Consider the following 18,251-nt stretch of genomic DNA (forward strand, 5'->3'; position numbering starts at 1 on the left):
GTCGTTCCCGACTCTAGGGGGCGGTGCTCATCTCCGTTTCAAAGCCAAAGAGCCAGTGCTGTCCAGAGACGTCTCCGCGGTCATGTGGCTGGCATTCCCTTCTCACCAAACATGTTTCCTATCTTTCTAGTTGCATGTTTTATATGTTTTCGAACTGCTAGGCTGGCAGAAGCTGGGACAAGTCACGGGAGCTCACTCCGTTACGCGGCGCTAGGGATTCAAACCTCTGAACTGCCGACCTTTCTGACTGACAAGCTCAGCGTCTAAGCCAAAAGCACCTTTGGGACAAATCTCAGCTTGCTATCCCAGGTGTATTTACCTGGGAGAAACCAGAATGGACTCATTGTAAAAGAATGATCTTCTAGGTTGATATGTACCAGCTTGCATTGGCCAGGAAATTAAGTAATAAACTAATAAAATCTCTGCTGTCCTTTAGCCATCAATGAGGAAATAAAACCCCACCAGGGGCAATGAGCTTTACTCTGAAGGAGGCACTAAGGCTGAAATAAAATGCAAATTGTGTCTCAGTGCCAGAGAAACTGAATAAAACTATCCAGTTTTAGGAGATTTAGACTAATATCTATGAGATTCTCCATCGTTCAAGTTCAGGATTGTCCAAAAGATTTCTTTTTTCAAAGGGCAATTCGACTTTCTTGGAGTTTTTTCCCCTTGAAAATCTTTTGCTTCTCATCCAAGAAGCTTCTTCGGTTCTGAAGAACTGAACATGAACGGTTGCAGGAACTGGGCATGGCTGGTCTAGGGAAGAGAAGGACCAGGGGAGATAGGATAGCAGCCTTCCAATATTAGAGGGGCTACCATAGAGAGGAGGGGGGGATCAAGCTATTCTCCAAGGCATCTGAAGGCCAGGCAAGGAATAACGGATGGAAACTGACCAAGGAGAGATTCAACCTGGAAATAAGGAGAAATTTTCCGACAGCGAGAGCAATCAACCCGTCGAACAGAAGTTGCCTTCGGAAGTTGTGGGAGCTTCATCACTGGAGGCTTTCAAGGAGAGACTGGACTGGCATCTGTCAGAAAGGGTGTTAGGGTCTCCTGCTTGGGCAGAGGGGGGGTTGGACTAGATGACCCACAAGGTCCCTTCCAACTCTGTTAATCGGTTAAAACCCCAGCGTGATGTGCTCTTACGTACTTGAATTTTCCCGTGTACAAAGCTGACGATGTCCTCATTGGAATCGAAGACGGAGAGAGTGTCCATCACATTGCGCTCCAGCCACTCCCAGTGCTCCGTTATCTCTTCTCGGCTGGTTCCTGAGTGAGGGGGGGAAAAAAAAAATTCAATTACTGTACTATAAGATGCACTCCCCCCCCTCCCCCCGCAGTGGGTGGAAATGTCTGTCTCTGCTTTTGGTCCCCCGGACCCTCCTCGCATCCCGTTTCTGCCTCCCCTGGCGTCCAGAAGCACTCTGCAGGGCCCGGGGAGGGCAAAAACGGGCCATAGCTCTTCTGGACGTTGGGGGAAGGCAAAAATGGGACACACACAATGTTGGGCTTCAAAATTTGCAGCAATGGGGCCGCTGCCCCATTGATGGGTGGGCGTGGCCATGGAGGGCGTGGCCTAGTCTGCCTCCTGCACCGGGGGAAGGGGGCCGTTTTTCTCCCTCCCCAGGCTCCGGAGGTTTCCCTTGAGCCTCCGGGAGGGCGAAGACTGCTTCCCTTGGGCTCCAGAGGCTCAGGCCGTTTCCAGGCTTCCAGAACCTCCAGTAGGCCCATTTCCCCCCTTTCCTGAGCCCCCATGTGGGCCCTGCATTTCCCTGGCACGATGAATGGGCTGCGTGGAGACTCCGGGGGGGGGGCAGCCAGGAGTGGGGTTTGGGGGTTCATCGAACTGTGCAGAATCTTGGCTAGAGGATTGCCCGAACCTGTGTGAGCCTCCAGCAGCCCACCCCTGGGTCACGCGCAGAGGCAAAAACCTAAAACCTTCCCCTTGTTTTCCTCCTCTAAATCTAGTTGCCTCTTATAGTCTGAAAAATACCGTAAATATATTTGACGCTCGTTTTGGTTGTTGTGGTGGAATACAGGAGAAGAAAGGAGGGCGGGACACGTTTGCCCCCATCAGTTATTTGCAAAAATGATAAACTGGGATATCAACAGAGGTAAGCCCTCCACCTACGACCACGAGTGACCCCAATATTCATGTTGCTAAGTGAGACCTTTGTTAAGGCAGTTTTTGCTCCATTTCTTGCTACGGTCGTTAAGCAAGTCACAGCAGGTGCTTCCTGCCCTGAGTTTTGCTAGCCAGGAGGTCATAAAAGGGGATCATGTGACCAGGAAACTGCCACCGTCATAAATGTGAGTCGGTGGGCAAGTGTCTGAATTTCGATCGTGTGACAACACTCACAAGTGTGAGAAATGGTCACGAGTCACTTTTTTTTGTAGGGGCGGTCACTAAACAAAACATTGTAGGTCGAGGACTACATGTAAATAAGTCAGAATACAAAAATAATAAGAATTTATATTGTACTTACCGCAGGCAATAGTCCAGTAAATCTGGGAATCCGGGGTCTGGTGCAGGATACGGAAAGGGGCTACTTTCGATGTGGAATCCAGGACAGCGTCCAACGTCCCGACCAGCAGACCTGCAAGATGAGGGTCAAAGTTCAGGGACCCCTTCTCGAGGATACAGTCATCGTGTGTGTGTCTCCCCCACCCCCCGTGGGAAGAAAAATGAGGGATTCCATGATCCCAAAGGACAAGTGGTTTGGGATCTGGCAGCAGATTCAGACAGTGAGGCGGTTGGGGTGGAACCTGGGCCAGTCCTGGAGTCCGGGGAAGGCTCTGAGGAGGGCTCTGTGTCGGAGGCAGAGATGGGGCCAGGACCATATGCCAGTTATTAGCTGCCTTCTGAGTCAGACATCAGTGGGGCAGAAGAACAGCTGGAGCCTGTTCCTAGTGTGCGCATGTGCAGAGTTGCCAGACGAAGGGAACAGCTAAAGAACAGGGGTCGACTTGGGAGGAAGGCCACCGGGGGACGATGAATAGGAAACAAAAGAGGAGCGAAAGGGGAGTGGAGTTTGCAGGAGACAAATAGTTTTCTTCATTGGTTCTGGACCTATCTAATCTATCACTATATTGCCTGCATGGAATTCATCAAATTGTTACAAATTGATGGCTCTTTCATGCACGGTTGTGAGAAAATTGCTATACAATTGGGATGGATAAATTAAGGGCCTGCTTTGAAGCCAAGGATTGCTAGGAAGCAGAAACAGAGACTTGGTGCGTTTCCAGTTATCCCCGCCCCTCCTCCATGTCTGCCCCTCCCCGCATTTATTTCTGCGTTACAGATAGGTTTGTTGATTGAAGCTTAACGGTTCATCAGTCTTTGCAAAGCGGCTGGAGGAAGATGACAGAACCGGTCTTGTAAAAGCCTTTGCAAATACACACCCAGGAGGAGGGAGAGAATTAGCGGCTAAGAAAAAGCAAATAGCAATTTAAAAAAAAGTCTCCGAAGGTTTTGGAGCCTGGCAGGTGCCGTCTAGTTCAAACAACGATGAACGTCACACTAAAAACATACGTAATAAAGAAATAAATATTATTTCTCTGGCTGACGGAAGAGGCATCTGCCAAAAATTAGCAGAGAAAGTAGAACTGTGGCAAAACCAAATTAAACTGTACAGGTAGCCCTCGACTTGACAACTCACTTAGTGACCATTTGAAATTACAACAGTATGGGGAAAAACCATAACTGTTTTTCACACTTATGACCGTTGTAGCATTCCCAAGATCACGTGATCAAAACTCAGACATTTGGCAACTGACTTATTTTTATGACGGTTGCAGCGTCCCACGGTCATGCAATCCCCTTTTGCGACCTTCTGACAAGCAAAGTCAACAGGGAAGTCAGGTTCACTTAACAACTGGGTTCCTGCATTGATTCACTTAATGACTGTGGCCAGCAAGGTGGTAAAATGAGGCAACTAAACTGTTTTGCTTAGCAACAGAAATTCCAAATTCTTAAGTCAAGGACTATCTATACTTAATTCACTATAAGGTGGGTTTATCTGCTGTCTCCTTCTGTAAGTATGTGAAGTTTAATTTAGAATAGAATAGCAGAGTTGGACGGGACCTTGGAGGTCTTCTAGTCCAACCCCCTGCTTAGGCAGGAAACCCTACACCACTTCAGACAAAAGGTTGTCCAACCGCTTCTTAAAAACCTCCAGTGTTGGAGCATTCACAACTTCTGGAGGCCAGTTGTTCCACTGATCGATTGTTCTAATTAATATAGGGTCTCGGGTCTCCTACAAGGTCCCTTCCAACTCTGTTAATCTATTAAATTTACAGGGTGGCTGTTGGGTGGGGAAATAAATGGAAGCGTTAGATATATACATTGCGTGGAGATGTACAAATAAAAGCCAGCTATATGTCTAATGATAAATAAATGATGATTCAGGCAGGAGAGGATATGAAAGTCCTCAGAGACGAAATAACTAGCGTCCTGTTTCGACTGTGTCCGTGGGTTCAGTCAGAGCTTTTATCGCTGTCTCCTCCTGCAATATTAAAAACGACACTTCAGCAACTGTCTTTGGAGGGAGACTCAAGTTACCGAGAAATAAAACGGTTAAAACCTAGTCTAAAAATTCCTATTTTGGGCCAGAATAGCAGGAGAAGCGTTTTCCTCTTCTCCTCTCCAAGACGCTTCTCAAAGGGAAACGGAAGGTAGGAAGGACGAGATGAAATATGTGTTATTCCTTTTAAAAGCCGAAATGGATACCTTTGCTTCTTGCAGGACATGAATTATGGAAGGAGTGAATCTGCAGGGAAATATGAGCACCAGTGACTTTCACTGGCTGAAGGGAGGCTTGTAAATCCGCAGTATTAGTCATAAAGAAAAACCTGTGACTCAAAACCAGCAACCTTAGCTAAATTATTGTGTGTGGTTCCCCCCCCCCCCCCCTTTGGCCACGTCTCTTCCGGAAGAAGGAGAACAGCAAACACCTAGGAACCTGGCTTCAGAAGAGCCATTGATATTTCAAAGGCCAGGAAAGGTGTGTTAGCTTCAAAACCTCTCACCTCCAAAATAGGGGCAGGGGAAAAAAAACACAGAATATACATCAAGGCATTAGAAAGCTTCGGTCCCATCAGGCCAATGCCTCAGCTGACCGATACAGAGGTTAGATGAGTGGAGAAAGAAACAATTAATAAATATTTTGATGGTTACATAATTGATATCATAATGGAAGATAGTATACTTTTCAATAACGATTGATATTATTGCATTATATGCTTAAAGGTAAAGGCTGTTAGGATGTCTGGACTTCCTAAGTGTCACATTTAGCAAAAGCTGCATTTTCATCATCTTCTTTGTCATTTAATGACCCCGTAGTCCCTTGCAGGGTGGAATCGGGGCAACTGAATAGAGCTAGCAGAGTGTTTACCTGGCCGGATGCCCTTCCTGTCGCCAATGCGGAGCTTTGTTCAGCAGATTCTCATGTGCCCAGAGAGAGAAATATCTGCCTCTACCTAGGATTGAACTCACAGCCTCCTGATTGTGAGGCTAAAACTGGTTCAGGCGTTAAACTGACAGACCTCGGGCAGAGAGCTCAGGTGAAACACGAGGAGGTCACAAAGTCCATAAGAGCCTAACGCAATTCATTGCCGCAGGACGGTGCCCATCAGCTTATGCTCTAAAAGAGCCCGATGGTTATTAATAATAACAGGTGTGTTTTTAATGAGGTTGTAATCTATCCAGGGGTGCACTGGAAAACCATAAGGGCTGGAACAGCTGGAACAACAGCTGGAACAACAGCTGGATCCAGAAGAGTCTCTTCTACAAAAGCTGTTTGGAAAATATTGGAACTCCGAGCATCTTTTAAAAACCGGACACCGAAAGTTGCCAGCTTCTCTCTTTTATAATACAGTGCATGTTATTATAAAATAAAATCTTAGAGGGCACATCTAGAGAAACAGAGGTCTGATCAGTTGTTAATTGAGGGCTAAGCGGGAAGGGAGGTAAAAAAGATACAGGGGGGCTAATGGCTAAATGTGAACGAGGAAAAGGGAGCTATTTGGTCGGATCTGGGCAAATTTTATTCCTAGCTGAAACCTAGGAATAAAAAGTCAACAGCAATGGATATTTTTCCCCACACAAGGATCTTGAAGGCAACCACCAGCCGCTAATTGAAAGCCTCTACACAACCTCCTACAGACTCTAAATTATATTTATCTACCTACATGGACACAGGAAGGGCAAGAAACAAGAGAAACAAGAAGCTGGACTAGAAAAAAATATCTCTCCAAGATTTCCTTCCTTCCTTCCTTCCCCTCGCTCCCTTCTTCCTTCTTATTTTCTGTTGTGCTTCCTTCCTTCCTCCCCTTTTCTTTTCCCTTCCTCCTCCCTTCAGATTCAGATTAACAGAGTTGGAAGGGACCTTGTAGGTCATCTAGTCCAACCCCACTCCCCTGCCCTAAGCAGGAGACCCTACACCATTTCTGACTCCCTCCCTCCTTTTATTCCTTTCTTTTATTCCTCCCTTCCTTCTTTCCTCTCCTTCTTCCATTCCTTTCCTCCCTCTCCTTCCTCCCTTTCCTCCATTCCTTCCTCTCCTTCCTTCCTCTCTTTCACCCTTAATTTTCAGGCATCTCCAGAGCCTCCAGCTGGGACATTAGACGTTTTCTCCCCAAAGTCCAGTGCCCCCCCCCTTAAAACACTCTGACCCCTTTCCAGGTCGGCTGCCCCCTCCAATTCTATTATTATCTTCCAAAGCTTTGGAGCACACGGCTGGAGCTCAACCCAGCCTCCCTACCCAGAGAGAGTATCAGCTGGAAGGGGAGGGGGGTCGTCCGAGATTCCCTCCCCCATTGTCACTTCGGTGGCTGCTGTCAACAAGAGGGAGCTGTGCTTGGAGGGGGGGCAGTGGGGAGAAGGGGGGGTCGTGGCTGCGAGCTTGGAAATAAAAGCTTTGAAAACCAGGTTCGGGACTCTGTTTGGGGAAGGGGGAGAAGGGAGATTTGGGACACAATTTTTGCAATGGTGACTTAAAATTCCAGCAGATTCAGCGCCAGTTCAACCCTCTTTTTCCCCAGCATCTTGAATGGGTTTTTTTTGTAAAGGGGGGGGGGGAATTTCCCAACTTCTTCCCCTTCCGGGGGCGGGTGGGGAGGGGTCTCTGCTCCTGCCTCCCTCGATCCGGCGGAGCTTTCAAGCCTTTTCAAGCTGATATTTCTTTAGAGGGTCCAGGAAAAGGATCCCCTTGCAGGGACTGGGGGGGGGAGGGGGGCTTGAGAACAGATGCCAGCCCCCCCCCTACTCCCCCTTAGCCTCTCCCCAGCCTCCCTGGCAGGGCTGTTGGGAGGTAGAGGGGAGGGGGGGGAAAGCCTTCCAGCAGCCCCAGTGCGAAGCTGCCCCCCCTGGCAAGGCTGGCAAGAGGATGTCATGGGGGGGGGGAGAGAGAAAAGGAGGGGGGAGGGAAGGACAATGCAAAGCCCCACCCCCTCCCTCCTGGCCCACCTGGCAGGGCCGGCCGGCGTGTCTGTGTGTGCGTCGGGAGGGGGGGGCGGCAGGAGGAAGGGCAGGACGGGGACCCCCCCCATTCCACCTCACGGGGGGGGAGCCTCGCGCTTACCGGCCAGCCCGCCTCCCCCGCCGCCCTCCTGGCCGTATCCGCGGCGCCGCTGCAGCACGAAGAAGCGGTTGCATCGCTCCTGCACCCAAAGCCGCAGGCCGCTCTTCAGCAGCAGCTCCTCGGGCTTCAGCCACATCGCCGCCGCCGCCGCCCAGCCCGGGCTCAGCTGGGAGGGGCGGGGCCTGGCTCCTCGCCCCGCCCCCGCGGCGCCCGCCGGGAAATGAAGTGCCGGCGGCGCTTGCGCCGCGCTCGGCGCCTCCCGGGCGGAAGGACGCACTACAAGCCCCGGCATGCCCCGCGCGGGAGGCGGGGCCGGGCCGAGTCTCAGCTGGGGAGCAGCTGTTGGTGGGGGCTTTGGGGAGGTTGCCCTTTGCCCCTCCCCCCCTTGGGCCACGTTCGGCTCCCAGAATTCCCAGCCTGCATGGGGCTTTCAAGGGGGGGAGGGGGGACTTCAATTCCCAGAATTCCTTAGCATGCATATGCCTTTAAAGGAGTGTGCCTTTGTGTGTGGGGGGGGGAGGGAGGGGGTTTAACAATTTCCAGAATTCCCCAGATTTTGGCATCTTTTGTCTTCTTTTTTCCTAACATACCAAGCCACTCTCTGGTCGTGAGACGGGCAGTGAACGAATGCAATACCTAGTAACAACAACACGTTCATGACCGCATCACTTAGTAACAGCGATCCCAGGAGTCCCGGTTGCCGTCGTAACTCCAGGACTGTGCGGTTTGCCAGTTGGGAAGAGGTGGGAGTCACAGGTTAAGAGGAGAAACTTGCAACCTCCTTCCGCCTCGGAAATCACGTTCACCCGACTGTGGCTGCATACGATATTCAAGATTCCCAATATTACTCTGTCTCTTCCTTTTCTTTTTCTCTCCATTTCTGCACAGCCTAATATTTTTTTGAATTGTGTCTCCTGTGGGTGTTTCCTCATTCCAAATACAATTCTTGCTGCTGTCAAAACATGTAATATCGAATATACATTCCGTTTATCGTGTTTTTCTGGTATTATGCCTAACATAGTTCTGACTTATAATCTATATGCCCTTTTAACACTTTTTTCTAACCACGTTTGCATTTTGGTCCAATGGGCGTTGCTCCGCTCGCTCGCCTTTTTTGCACAGAAGGCCAGGAGAAGTCGATTACTCCTCCGAGCAAACTCACTGATTGTTACTGTTTCCTGGTGGGTCTTCTGAGGCAGGACAAGCTGAGATCAGCTCAGAGCTATAGAAGCTAAGGACGTAACAAACGATCATGCAACCGTTACATTTGCCTTTTTTCCCTTTGAACGCAGGCAAAGTCGCCAGCCAAACTATGAACCTTTCTGCTTTTGCCGACTTTTATGATACAAGGCGGAACTTAATAGCGCTACAGTATTTGAGATCCGATAAAAGAGCTTCTTCTCGAAGATATTGGTGATTATTTTTTTCACTCCTCTTTGATGTTATACTGTGATGCTGAGGGTGAAGCAGGTCCCACAACCAGTCAGGATATTAAACATTTTTTTAAATCAACCGCTACAAATTCTGCCTTAAGCTAGGAGTGTCTTATGCACCCAAATTTGCAGCTATTTAGGCAATTCTCCCCACAACCGGAGTTATTTTTAAATAGCTGGAATTACTATCTGTATGGTAATCCGTCCCTAAATGGCTTCTCTTCATATCTCGGTGATTAATTTCTCTGATCTACTTAAGCTAGCTCTCTCCTTTCTAAAGAATGGAAATATTTTTTAAATTGAGGTCAGGTGTGAAATCTACTTACCTTCACTACCGGTTTGCAAATTTGATGCCTGCGCAGTGTGTCAAAACGGATGTGATGACATCCGGGTGGAGGCTGCTACCGAGCGCCCCTGATAAGGTAAGTAGAACAGCGAGGTGGAGGGGGGGGCGGGGAATCTGCTCTGCCATGTGATTAGAAATCCTGCTTTCTACCTAATCTAAATCGCACGTCACGGCTGACTGTCGGAAATACCAGTTTGCCTGATACCAGTAGCATTTTTTTTTACTACTGGTTCCGGCGAACCGGTCCAAACCGGTAGCATTTCACCCCTGGTTGAGATGCATACTACCAAGCAATCTGCTCCACGGAGGGGAGAGTTAGTCTTGGACAGAAAGCCCCTTGAAAAGACCAGAAGCCTTTGAAACGTCGATTGACAGGCGGCTCTTACATATAAGCTGCATTGACTAAATCAGAAAGGAGGAGGGGATAAGCCCCCTGGGAAAGCCAAGGGAAATCTTCAGAACCATTAAAAATCGAAAGAATATTTCAGACCTGTGATGCGACACCTGGAAAAAAATACGGCATCCTTCACTTAATCCTCCAGGGAAAGACCGAAGGCAAAGGAGGTCCAGGAAGAAGAAGAACGTCAGGGCTTCAAAATCTGAGTGACCAGTTTGGACAAGACTCAGCAGCGCTTTTTCGTGCGGCTGTTGATAAAAATAGGATGGCCAACATCCGATGACGGACATGGCACAAGAAGATGAAGCAGCAGCAATCTGAACTTTCTGGATTTCTGCAACATGAGGGTTAGACTGTTGAACACACGCATTGATATTCAACTCTTTTTATTTTTTTAAAAAGGAGAATATCCTAAACAGGCAGTAATAGAGCTTTATTTACATTTTGTATTCAAAGGAATTAAGTAGAAATCAAATATTTACAATTTCATTGAACACTATGCCAAAAGGGAGAAAGGCGTACTGATTTTTCCTATCGGAATCGACTGTGGAAAAAGGTTCGGAAGGTATCATCGCTCTTCCTCAGTCCACTTAAGCTAGGCTTGCAATCAGAAACGGAAACACAGAGGTGAGATAAAGTGCATTATTAAATGATAGGAAATTCACTTTGGTGGATGAGGTTTTGGGGCTCTAGGCAAAGGCACCCTGTGTTCCCCTTATTCCTGTCTTACACGTTAGAAAAATAATTTTAAAAGTTCACCCATTCATTAATTTCCAGATTAGCCACCTCCATGCATTGCTATTCTGAATATTTACAGTACTCTTTGGGTCTCTCTAACTCAGCTGTTTTCTTTGGAGTAGCAGCAGCAGCAACAAAATAATCCCTCGGAGGGAGGCCGGCTTAAGCCTCTGACAAAGTTAAGAGCAGCACTAACTAAAAACTGGACCATTCATTGGGCGCGTGGCAGCTTGTTAAGACTGCAACAACAACGACAAAAAAACAGCACAGGACAAATTTTATGCCCTGCACAAAATAAGTTTCATTCTGTTCCCTTGAACATGTTTGCAATGTCCGTTTGGTTTCAGAGTGTTCCAATTTTGCTCTATAATTGGTGAAGGGGAATGGGGGTGGAAAGGAAATATTCCCAGTGCCTTTTACTGTCAAGATTAAAAACTAGATTGCTTGGTGATTTAACGCATCAAGAGGCGATTCTCAAAAATCAAGACAAGGAAAACCTGTCAATAAATTACATAAAAGCCAAGTTAATTCAAACCAGGGCTGAAAAGCAGCATACACACGCCCAGTGGTTTCAACACCCCAAAGCTTAATTTTTTTTTAAAAAAAAGCTAATTCAAATATATATATATATTAATGCTTCTGTAGGACGAACATGTTAATGCTTCTGTAGGACGAACAGCCAAAGTTCTACTGCAAGGTAAAGAGCGAAGGCTCCAGTGTCTTCATAGGGTGCTCAATGGTTTTTCCTGGGTGGCATCAGAAGAAAAGAACTAATTCAGGAAAAAAAGAAGAAGTGAAAGGGCAAAGGCCACTCCAGAGAATTGCAATCTTAAAATTGTGTATTTTATCTTGGGGGCGGGGGGGGGGGTGTCTCAAGGGAACATTGCTGCTACGTCAGTCTTAGCTGTGTTCTCGCGGTTGGGATGCTGGTTGTCTCAAGCAAACTGCAGTCTTGCGCCAACAGCACCTAGGATTTCACGGGCTGCTCTGGGGCTTCGTCCCCTTCGAAGCCGGGATTGTCAAGATGGGGCAGCGTCTCCACATCCGGGGTCTGTGGAGCTTTCACAAGACGGAGATGGTCACCTTTGGAGAAAGGAAGAGGAAGAGGCGGAGATAGTTGGCTATTTTCTCAAAGCCCGTCACACTTTTTGTACAAGCTAAAGCAGGGGCATCAAACTCAAGGCCTGGGGACCGCAAGGTGCTTAGATCTGACCCACGGGGCTGCCCTGGAAATAGTGAAGGAGCAGCCCGTGGTGCCTCTGCCAGCGAGTGGCCCAATGAACTCGAGTTTGACACCCCTGAGCTACAGGAAGACCTTGAGATGGGGATGTCATGGAGCATGCTGCAAGGGGTGATGCCATTAAGCGAGACAGCCCAGCTTAATGACAGAAGCATTTTAACAGATTTTAACAGATTAACAGAGTTGGAAGGGACCTTGTAGGTCACCCAGTCCAAGCAGGAGACCCTACACCATTTCTGACAGGCAGTTGAATCTCTTCTGGAAAGCCTCCAGTGATGAAGCTCCCACAACTTGTGAGGACAATGTCTGTTCCATGGGTTGCCTGTTCTCACTGTCAGAAATTTTCTCCCTATTTCCAGGTTGAATCTCTCCTTGCTCAGTTTCCATCCGTTATTCCTTGTCTGGCCTTCATGGGCTTTGGAAAACAGTTTGACTCCCCCCTCCTCTCTGGGGCAGCCCCTCAAATATTGGGAGGCTGCTATCCTGTCTCCCCTGTTCCTTCTTTTCACTACACTAGCCATGCCCAGTTCCAGTTCATCACGTTTCAGCCTCCAGTCCCCTCATCCTCCTGGTGCTCTTCTCTGTACTCTTTCTAGAGTCCCAACATCGTTTTTATAGTGTGGTGACCAAAACTGGATGCTGTTATTCCAGGTGTGACCTTACTAGGGCTTTGAAGAGTAGTGTTACTACCTCCCTTGATCTTGATTGTATCCCTCTGTTAATGCAATTTAGGATTGTGTTGGCTTTTTTGCCTGCCACCACACACTGCTGGCCGATCTTTAACTGGTTCTCCACTAGGACCCCAAGATCCCACTCACAGTTACTACTATTAAGCCTGGTTTCACCCAATCTATATGTGTAGTTTTCAATTTCGATTTTGATTTCTGAATGTTCAATCCAGAGCTTCCTCTGCTAGCAGGATGTGGGGAAAAGAGAAGAAACTCTTCTACGGACGAGCAGACCGTGGCTGCAGGGACAACTGCTGGCCTTCGGGCCTAAGCCACTGACCTTACCCACCAACAGGTTTGAAGGCTTACCAGGACGTTAATTGGAATTTTAAAAGAAAGGTTAGGACTTAATAGGCTTAAACACCGTTAAGTTCATATATCGGTTTGAACAGTTCCATCGGTTCAAAAATAGAAAGTGAATTTTTCAAGTCGGAAAAAGATTATCTGTGGGGGGATGTTTTTGCCAACTAGGCCCATAATCCTTATTAGCCTTCTACAATTCCTAATTTTATTAAGGAGGATTTTCATTCAAAAGCCGCCTTTGAAAGATCCATTCTAGGATTTGGTGGCTACGAACAAGATCATAACAGCCAATGGATTGTGCAAAGTAAGGCTTTTCCTTCAACTTCTATTATTTTTGTTCTACTATTATACGGAATTCCTCTTTTTAAAAGGCTGAGATTTTTTTTAAAAAGCTCATTAATTAGATCAGGAGCTATAACAGGCTTCTCCATCTTGGCAGGATAAATCAGAAAGGCAATATCTCAATGGCCCTACTCATTGAGAATTCATGGAGTCGGTGTCTTGATATATCTGAAAAAATGTGACACGTAGTTAGTAGCTTAAAAAGTTCACAGGCCTGTATAAAGGTCGGTGCTGTACTTCCAACAGCAGTAATGTTCATTGATTTTTGGCAGCCAGTCATCTGTGTTTATTGGATGGCTGGATTAATAAAGTTGCTGTTAATAAGTCTTTATAGGGAAAGGTTCCCCTTGCACATCTGTGCTAGTCATTCCCGACTCTAGGAAGCGATACTCATCTCTGTTTCAAAGCCGAAGAGCCAGCGCTGTCCGAAGACGTCTCCGTGGTCATGTGGCGGGCAAGACTAAATGCTAAAGGTGCACAGAACACTGTTACCTTCCCATCAAAGGTGGTTCCTATTTTTCTACTTGCATTTTTTTACCTGCTTTCAAACTGCTAGGTTGGCAGAAGCTGGGACCAAGTAATGGGAGCTCATTCTATTACATGGTGCTAGGGATTCGAACTGCTGAACAGCCGACCTTTCTGATCGGCAAGCTCAGCATCTTAGCCACTGAGCCACCATGTCCTTCTTAAAGTTTAAAAACTTTACAGGTGTGCATAAAAGTCCTTGCTGTATTTCCAACATCAGCAATCATCTTCACTGATTTTTGGCAGCCAATCACCTGCGTTTATTGGATGGCTGGATTAATAAAGTTGCTGTTGATAAGTCTTTAAAGTTGCACATAAAAACAACATCCGGGAGCTTCAGAAAACTCTCCTGGGTTCCTGGATGCAGAAATAGTTTTCTGGAACTATAAAGCTGAATGGAAATCTAGCCTTTTATTCAGTGAAGGAACTTTTTAAAAAGCATCCTAACATTTTCCTGTCATCTCAACTCCTCCAATCACAGCGCTTAATTAGAGCAGAGACACAGTTTGGTCTAGTGGTTAAGGCACCAGGCTAGAAAGTTGGAGAGGGTGAGTTCCAGTCCTGACTCGGGCATGAAAGCTAGCTGCGTAACTTTGGCCCACTCACTAAGATACAAGCGAGTTTTACTCCCTCCTTGGGCATGAAAGCCAGCTGGGCCAGTCTCTCTCTCTCTTAGCCCAACCTACCTCACAGGGTTGTTGCTTGGCCTGCCTACGTTCACCACCTTGAGTTGTTTGCAAGAACAATGAAGTGGGATACAAAGAAATAGATACATGATGAATGCTCTGAACTGAGCTCCTTATATGCTGTGCTCCTTTGGCGCATTTTGTAGGACTAAAGTGTTTCTTCTCAAACCTTTTTGGCATAGCTCAGCTAAAGGGAAGTCTCTCTCTCTCTCTCTCTCTCTCACACACACACACACACACTGACTGGACACCAATCTGTTAGTGTCATCACTACTTTTGTGCAAAAATGAACTGAGCCCTTGAATGAACGTAAACTCACTCTCCTCGTGGTGGTGCCACTGAATCCCCAGCAGGGGGCAGCCGACACCAGCCAATTTTTTTGTGCCAAAGGAAAAGCCCAAGGGATGCTTGCTCCAGAGAAAGAATCGGGTGATTGTAATCTGCCAGAGCCGTAGGAAACTTACTCTCTGGAGTGACACGCTCCTCCGGAGCCGGTTCGTCAGTTCCCTGCACGGAAGCGTACCCCGACGAGGTGGTCTCACTATGATTATCTTCTTCGTTAACCGAAGGGATGTTAGAGGCTTCGCTGGGTGTCGTGGGGGCTTGAGTTGCTTCTCCTCGCTCTTCTACGTCCACCTGCGTCAAATAGAATTTTGCAGGGAAAAACTTGTTAGCAAGAAAAAGTTACTTCCACAAAGCTAAAAGTAACCTTCTCGCCATCTACTGTGTTTCCCCGAAAATAGGCTGCATCAACAGAGGGATAGAATTAAGATCAGGTGAAGTGTTAATACCACTTTATAAAGCCTTGTTAAGGTCACACTTGGAATACAGCATCCAGTTTTGGTCACCACGATGTAAAAAAGATGTGGAGACTTTAGAAAGAGTGCAGAGAAGAGCAACAAAGAGGATTAGTGAGAATAATCAACCAATGGAACAACTGGCCACAAGAAGTTGTGAATGCTCCAACACTGGAAGTTTTTAAGAGGATGTTGGATAACCATTTGTCTGAAGTGGTGGAGGGCTTCCTGCTTAGGCAGGGGGTTGGACTAGAAGACCTCCAAGGTCCCTTCCAACTCTGCTATTCTATCCTAATACAACCTACCCTGAAAGTAAGTCCTAGCTTGATATTCACACATGCGGCCAATGCTATCCCCAAAATAAGCCCCAATTAAGACCCCGTCCACTCCAGGGTGCACAGGTAAAAATTAAGCTAGGGTGGGGAATGGTGTGTGTGTGTGTGTGTGTGTGTGTGTGTGTGTGTGTGTGTGTGTGTAGCTGCCCTACTACTTATCTTCGGGCAATTGCAGCCAGGCCTAGGTCATCCTTTGTCTCTGCACCTCTGCACCTGTCTGGAACTGGATGGGTGGAACTGCCAGCGTGGCAGTGGGAGATTGGACCATGGGATGGACTTGTGGGTGTGGGGGACAAGATCTTGAACTTTCAACTGGGTGGGGAAAACCAGGAAGCTTTCAGATTCGGGTTTTCCCAGATGTGCCAACATGGCTCTCTTAATCAATTGGAACTTTGAGCAATACTTTGCCTTGGACTCTGATTTACTTTTGGATGCTATTTGGAACGCTGACACATGCAAGCTTATTTTGCATGGAAAGCAACCTTAGAAACACGTATGGAGGACTTACAGGGAAACTGTTGTTACGTTTCCTGCTTGTAAATGGGCGAAAATGTCTTTCCAAGAGGATAAGGGCACTGCGGTTGTTTTCTAGAGCAAATCCAGTAATAGGAAAGAAAAAGAAAGCAGGTAATGAGTAACTTAACTACAGCTGGCCGGTTTACCTCAATTCCCAAAGCCTTGAGTATGTCACATTTACACATGGGGCAGGTCCTATGCTCCAGCAGCCAGGGATCAATACAGCTCTTGTGAAACAGATGGCTGGAAAGAAAAAGAATTTATATATAGCAGGACTCCACAGATCTGAGCAACATTTTTTTTGCTAATTTTATAATATACATAATTGACTTTCGGTTCACGCATTATGTTTTTCTTAGTCATGGTCTGCTAAGCAATCACTACTAGGTTTGCTCACATATAATACAGGAATATACCAAACCAAAATACTGGTGTACTTTGATTTCGTCTTGTTGTCTTTTAAATCCAATGACAGTTTAAAAGGGCACAGAACTTTATCATCATTCAACAGCTACAATAGGGAGTCTTGATACGCATATATAATATAGTTATAATATAGGTCTGCTTGTAGGAATATTGTTATGCAAATGCTTTTGTTATTTTAGGACCCTAACAAAATGTGAAGATCTCTAATTTAAGTCTGCAGTTATTTAAAAGAATAGTCCTATCTATAGTCTCTCTCTCTCCGTCTATCTATACATCCATATCTAACCATCTTCCATCTGTCATCTACTTATATATCGTCTGTCTGTCTCTGTCTCTCTCTCTTATATATATATATATATATATATATATATATATATATATATATATATATATATATATATATATATATATATATATATATATATATATATATAATCTCCATTTATAATCTATATCTCTATATGTGTGTGTATGCGTGTGTACGTGTGTATGTATGGTAATCCAAAGCTAAATGCAATGATAGCATTCTAGACCAGAGATTTCCAACCTTGACAACTTTTAAGACTGGTGAACTTCAAATCCCGGAATTCCCCTTGCTGGCAGGAGGAATTCTGGGAGTTGAAGTCCACCAGTCTTAAGCCTGCCAAGGTTGGACACCCCTGATCTAGAATGTTCAGTTACACCTGAACTCAACTGAGAAGTGTTGTTTGAGCCAATTACTGATGGTGAGAAACGAAAGCCAAGCCAGCGAAAACAGCTCCCCAGGAGCAGAGAGGAAGAAGACGAGCAGGAGAGGTTTAACGATTGGGAAGGGGGAAAAAAAAGAATTAACCTACTTGCAGGTTAAAATTCGGACGACATCATTTGGTTTGTATGCTTCAATGCACACCGCGCAGCTGTCTGCATCAGGGCCGGTTTCCTTCAAAGAAGAAAAGAGCAAGAAAACATTTATTCTCATGTTCAACTAACCGCACAACAATGGGAGGGAAGGGGGCTCAGAAGGACGGGCCTTTCGTAGACTAGGAAAATGATGTTTTACAACACAGACCTAACAAAGATGGGATTCCTGAGAATAGACTAGAGCAGCACCAGGCCAGTTCCGTGGAGAGAAGTTGTTTCCACAGATCAGAGTGGGTGTGGTTTCGTGTGCTGCCTGCATCCTGCTTGTTTGCGTGGCCTGGTTTCTGGCGTGCCGTGGCCCGGTCCACGGTGCAGGAGTTGTGGACCCCTGATCCAGAGGCAAGGCGTTAGAGCAGGGGTGACAAACTCGATTTCATGGAGGGCCCCATCAGGGTTGTTTTTGACCTTGGGGGGCTGGGGTGGACCGAGCGCTCTGCCAACAGAAATGGGCTTCCAAGCTCCGTTTACGGCTGCAATGGCCTCCGGCAACCCTCTGCCAGTGAAAACAGAGCTGGGCAGGACTTCCAGTTTTGCAGGCAGAGGCACCGCGGGCCGGTCCTTCGCTGTTTCCAAGGCGGCCCCGTGGGCAAGATTTAAGCACCCTGTGGGCCAGATTCGGCCCGTGGGCCTTGAGTTTGACACCCTGTGTTAGAGTCATAGGAGCTACAGAAACATACAGGCAATAACCGAACACCTTCTAAAGCAGGAGTGCCAAACTTGTGGCCCGCGGGCCGAATGCATCACGCGCTGGGCAAGTTTGACACCCCTGTCCTACAACAACAATCTAGGTCAGATGGGTCAGATACAAGTCAAATCAATAAATAAACCTTATGTTTTGATTTGGGTGCCACTCCGGAATTTCCCTCCGTTTTACAACTAAAAAAGATAAATCTGGAGCCATGATATAACCTTTTTTTTCTTTTTTTTGCTCCCTGGAAACAGGTAAAGGTTCCCCTGCA

The 18,251-nt window shown here is 46.8% G+C and overlaps 2 protein-coding genes across 4 annotated transcripts in view; both read right to left on the reverse strand.

The window, feature by feature from the left end:
- TBC1D8B (TBC1 domain family member 8B) overlaps nt 1-7,742 on the reverse strand; it is a 30,579-nt gene extending 22,837 nt beyond the window's left edge. Inside the window, exons 1-3 of one of the 2 annotated variants that reach the window (XM_081963768.1) lie at nt 7,581-7,742; nt 2,487-2,597; nt 1,151-1,269 (exon numbers count right to left, since the gene is read on the reverse strand). In XM_081963768.1, coding sequence (XP_081819894.1) covers nt 1,151-1,269; nt 2,487-2,597; nt 7,581-7,716 — 366 coding nt within the window. In that variant the 5' untranslated portion in view covers nt 7,717-7,742. Of the gene's footprint in view, nt 1-1,150; nt 1,270-2,486; nt 3,198-7,580 lie in introns of those variants that run through there. The other variant, XM_081963767.1, reaches the window with a different exon arrangement.
- Nucleotides 7,743-10,125: 2,383 nt separating this feature from the next.
- RNF128 (ring finger protein 128) overlaps nt 10,126-18,251 on the reverse strand; it is a 38,074-nt gene continuing 29,948 nt past the window's right edge. For both annotated transcript variants that reach the window (XM_081963820.1, XM_081963819.1), the window contains exons 4-7: nt 17,229-17,311; nt 16,113-16,209; nt 14,783-14,954; nt 10,126-11,577 (exon numbers count right to left, since the gene is read on the reverse strand). In XM_081963820.1, coding sequence (XP_081819946.1) covers nt 11,462-11,577; nt 14,783-14,954; nt 16,113-16,209; nt 17,229-17,311 — 468 coding nt within the window. In that variant the 3' untranslated portion in view covers nt 10,126-11,461. The remainder of the gene's footprint in view (nt 11,578-14,782; nt 14,955-16,112; nt 16,210-17,228; nt 17,312-18,251) is intronic.

Source organism: Natrix helvetica, assembly GCF_964273705.1.
Source record: "Natrix helvetica genome assembly, chromosome: 11".
Classification (NCBI taxonomy): domain Eukaryota; kingdom Metazoa; phylum Chordata; class Lepidosauria; order Squamata; family Natricidae; genus Natrix; species Natrix helvetica.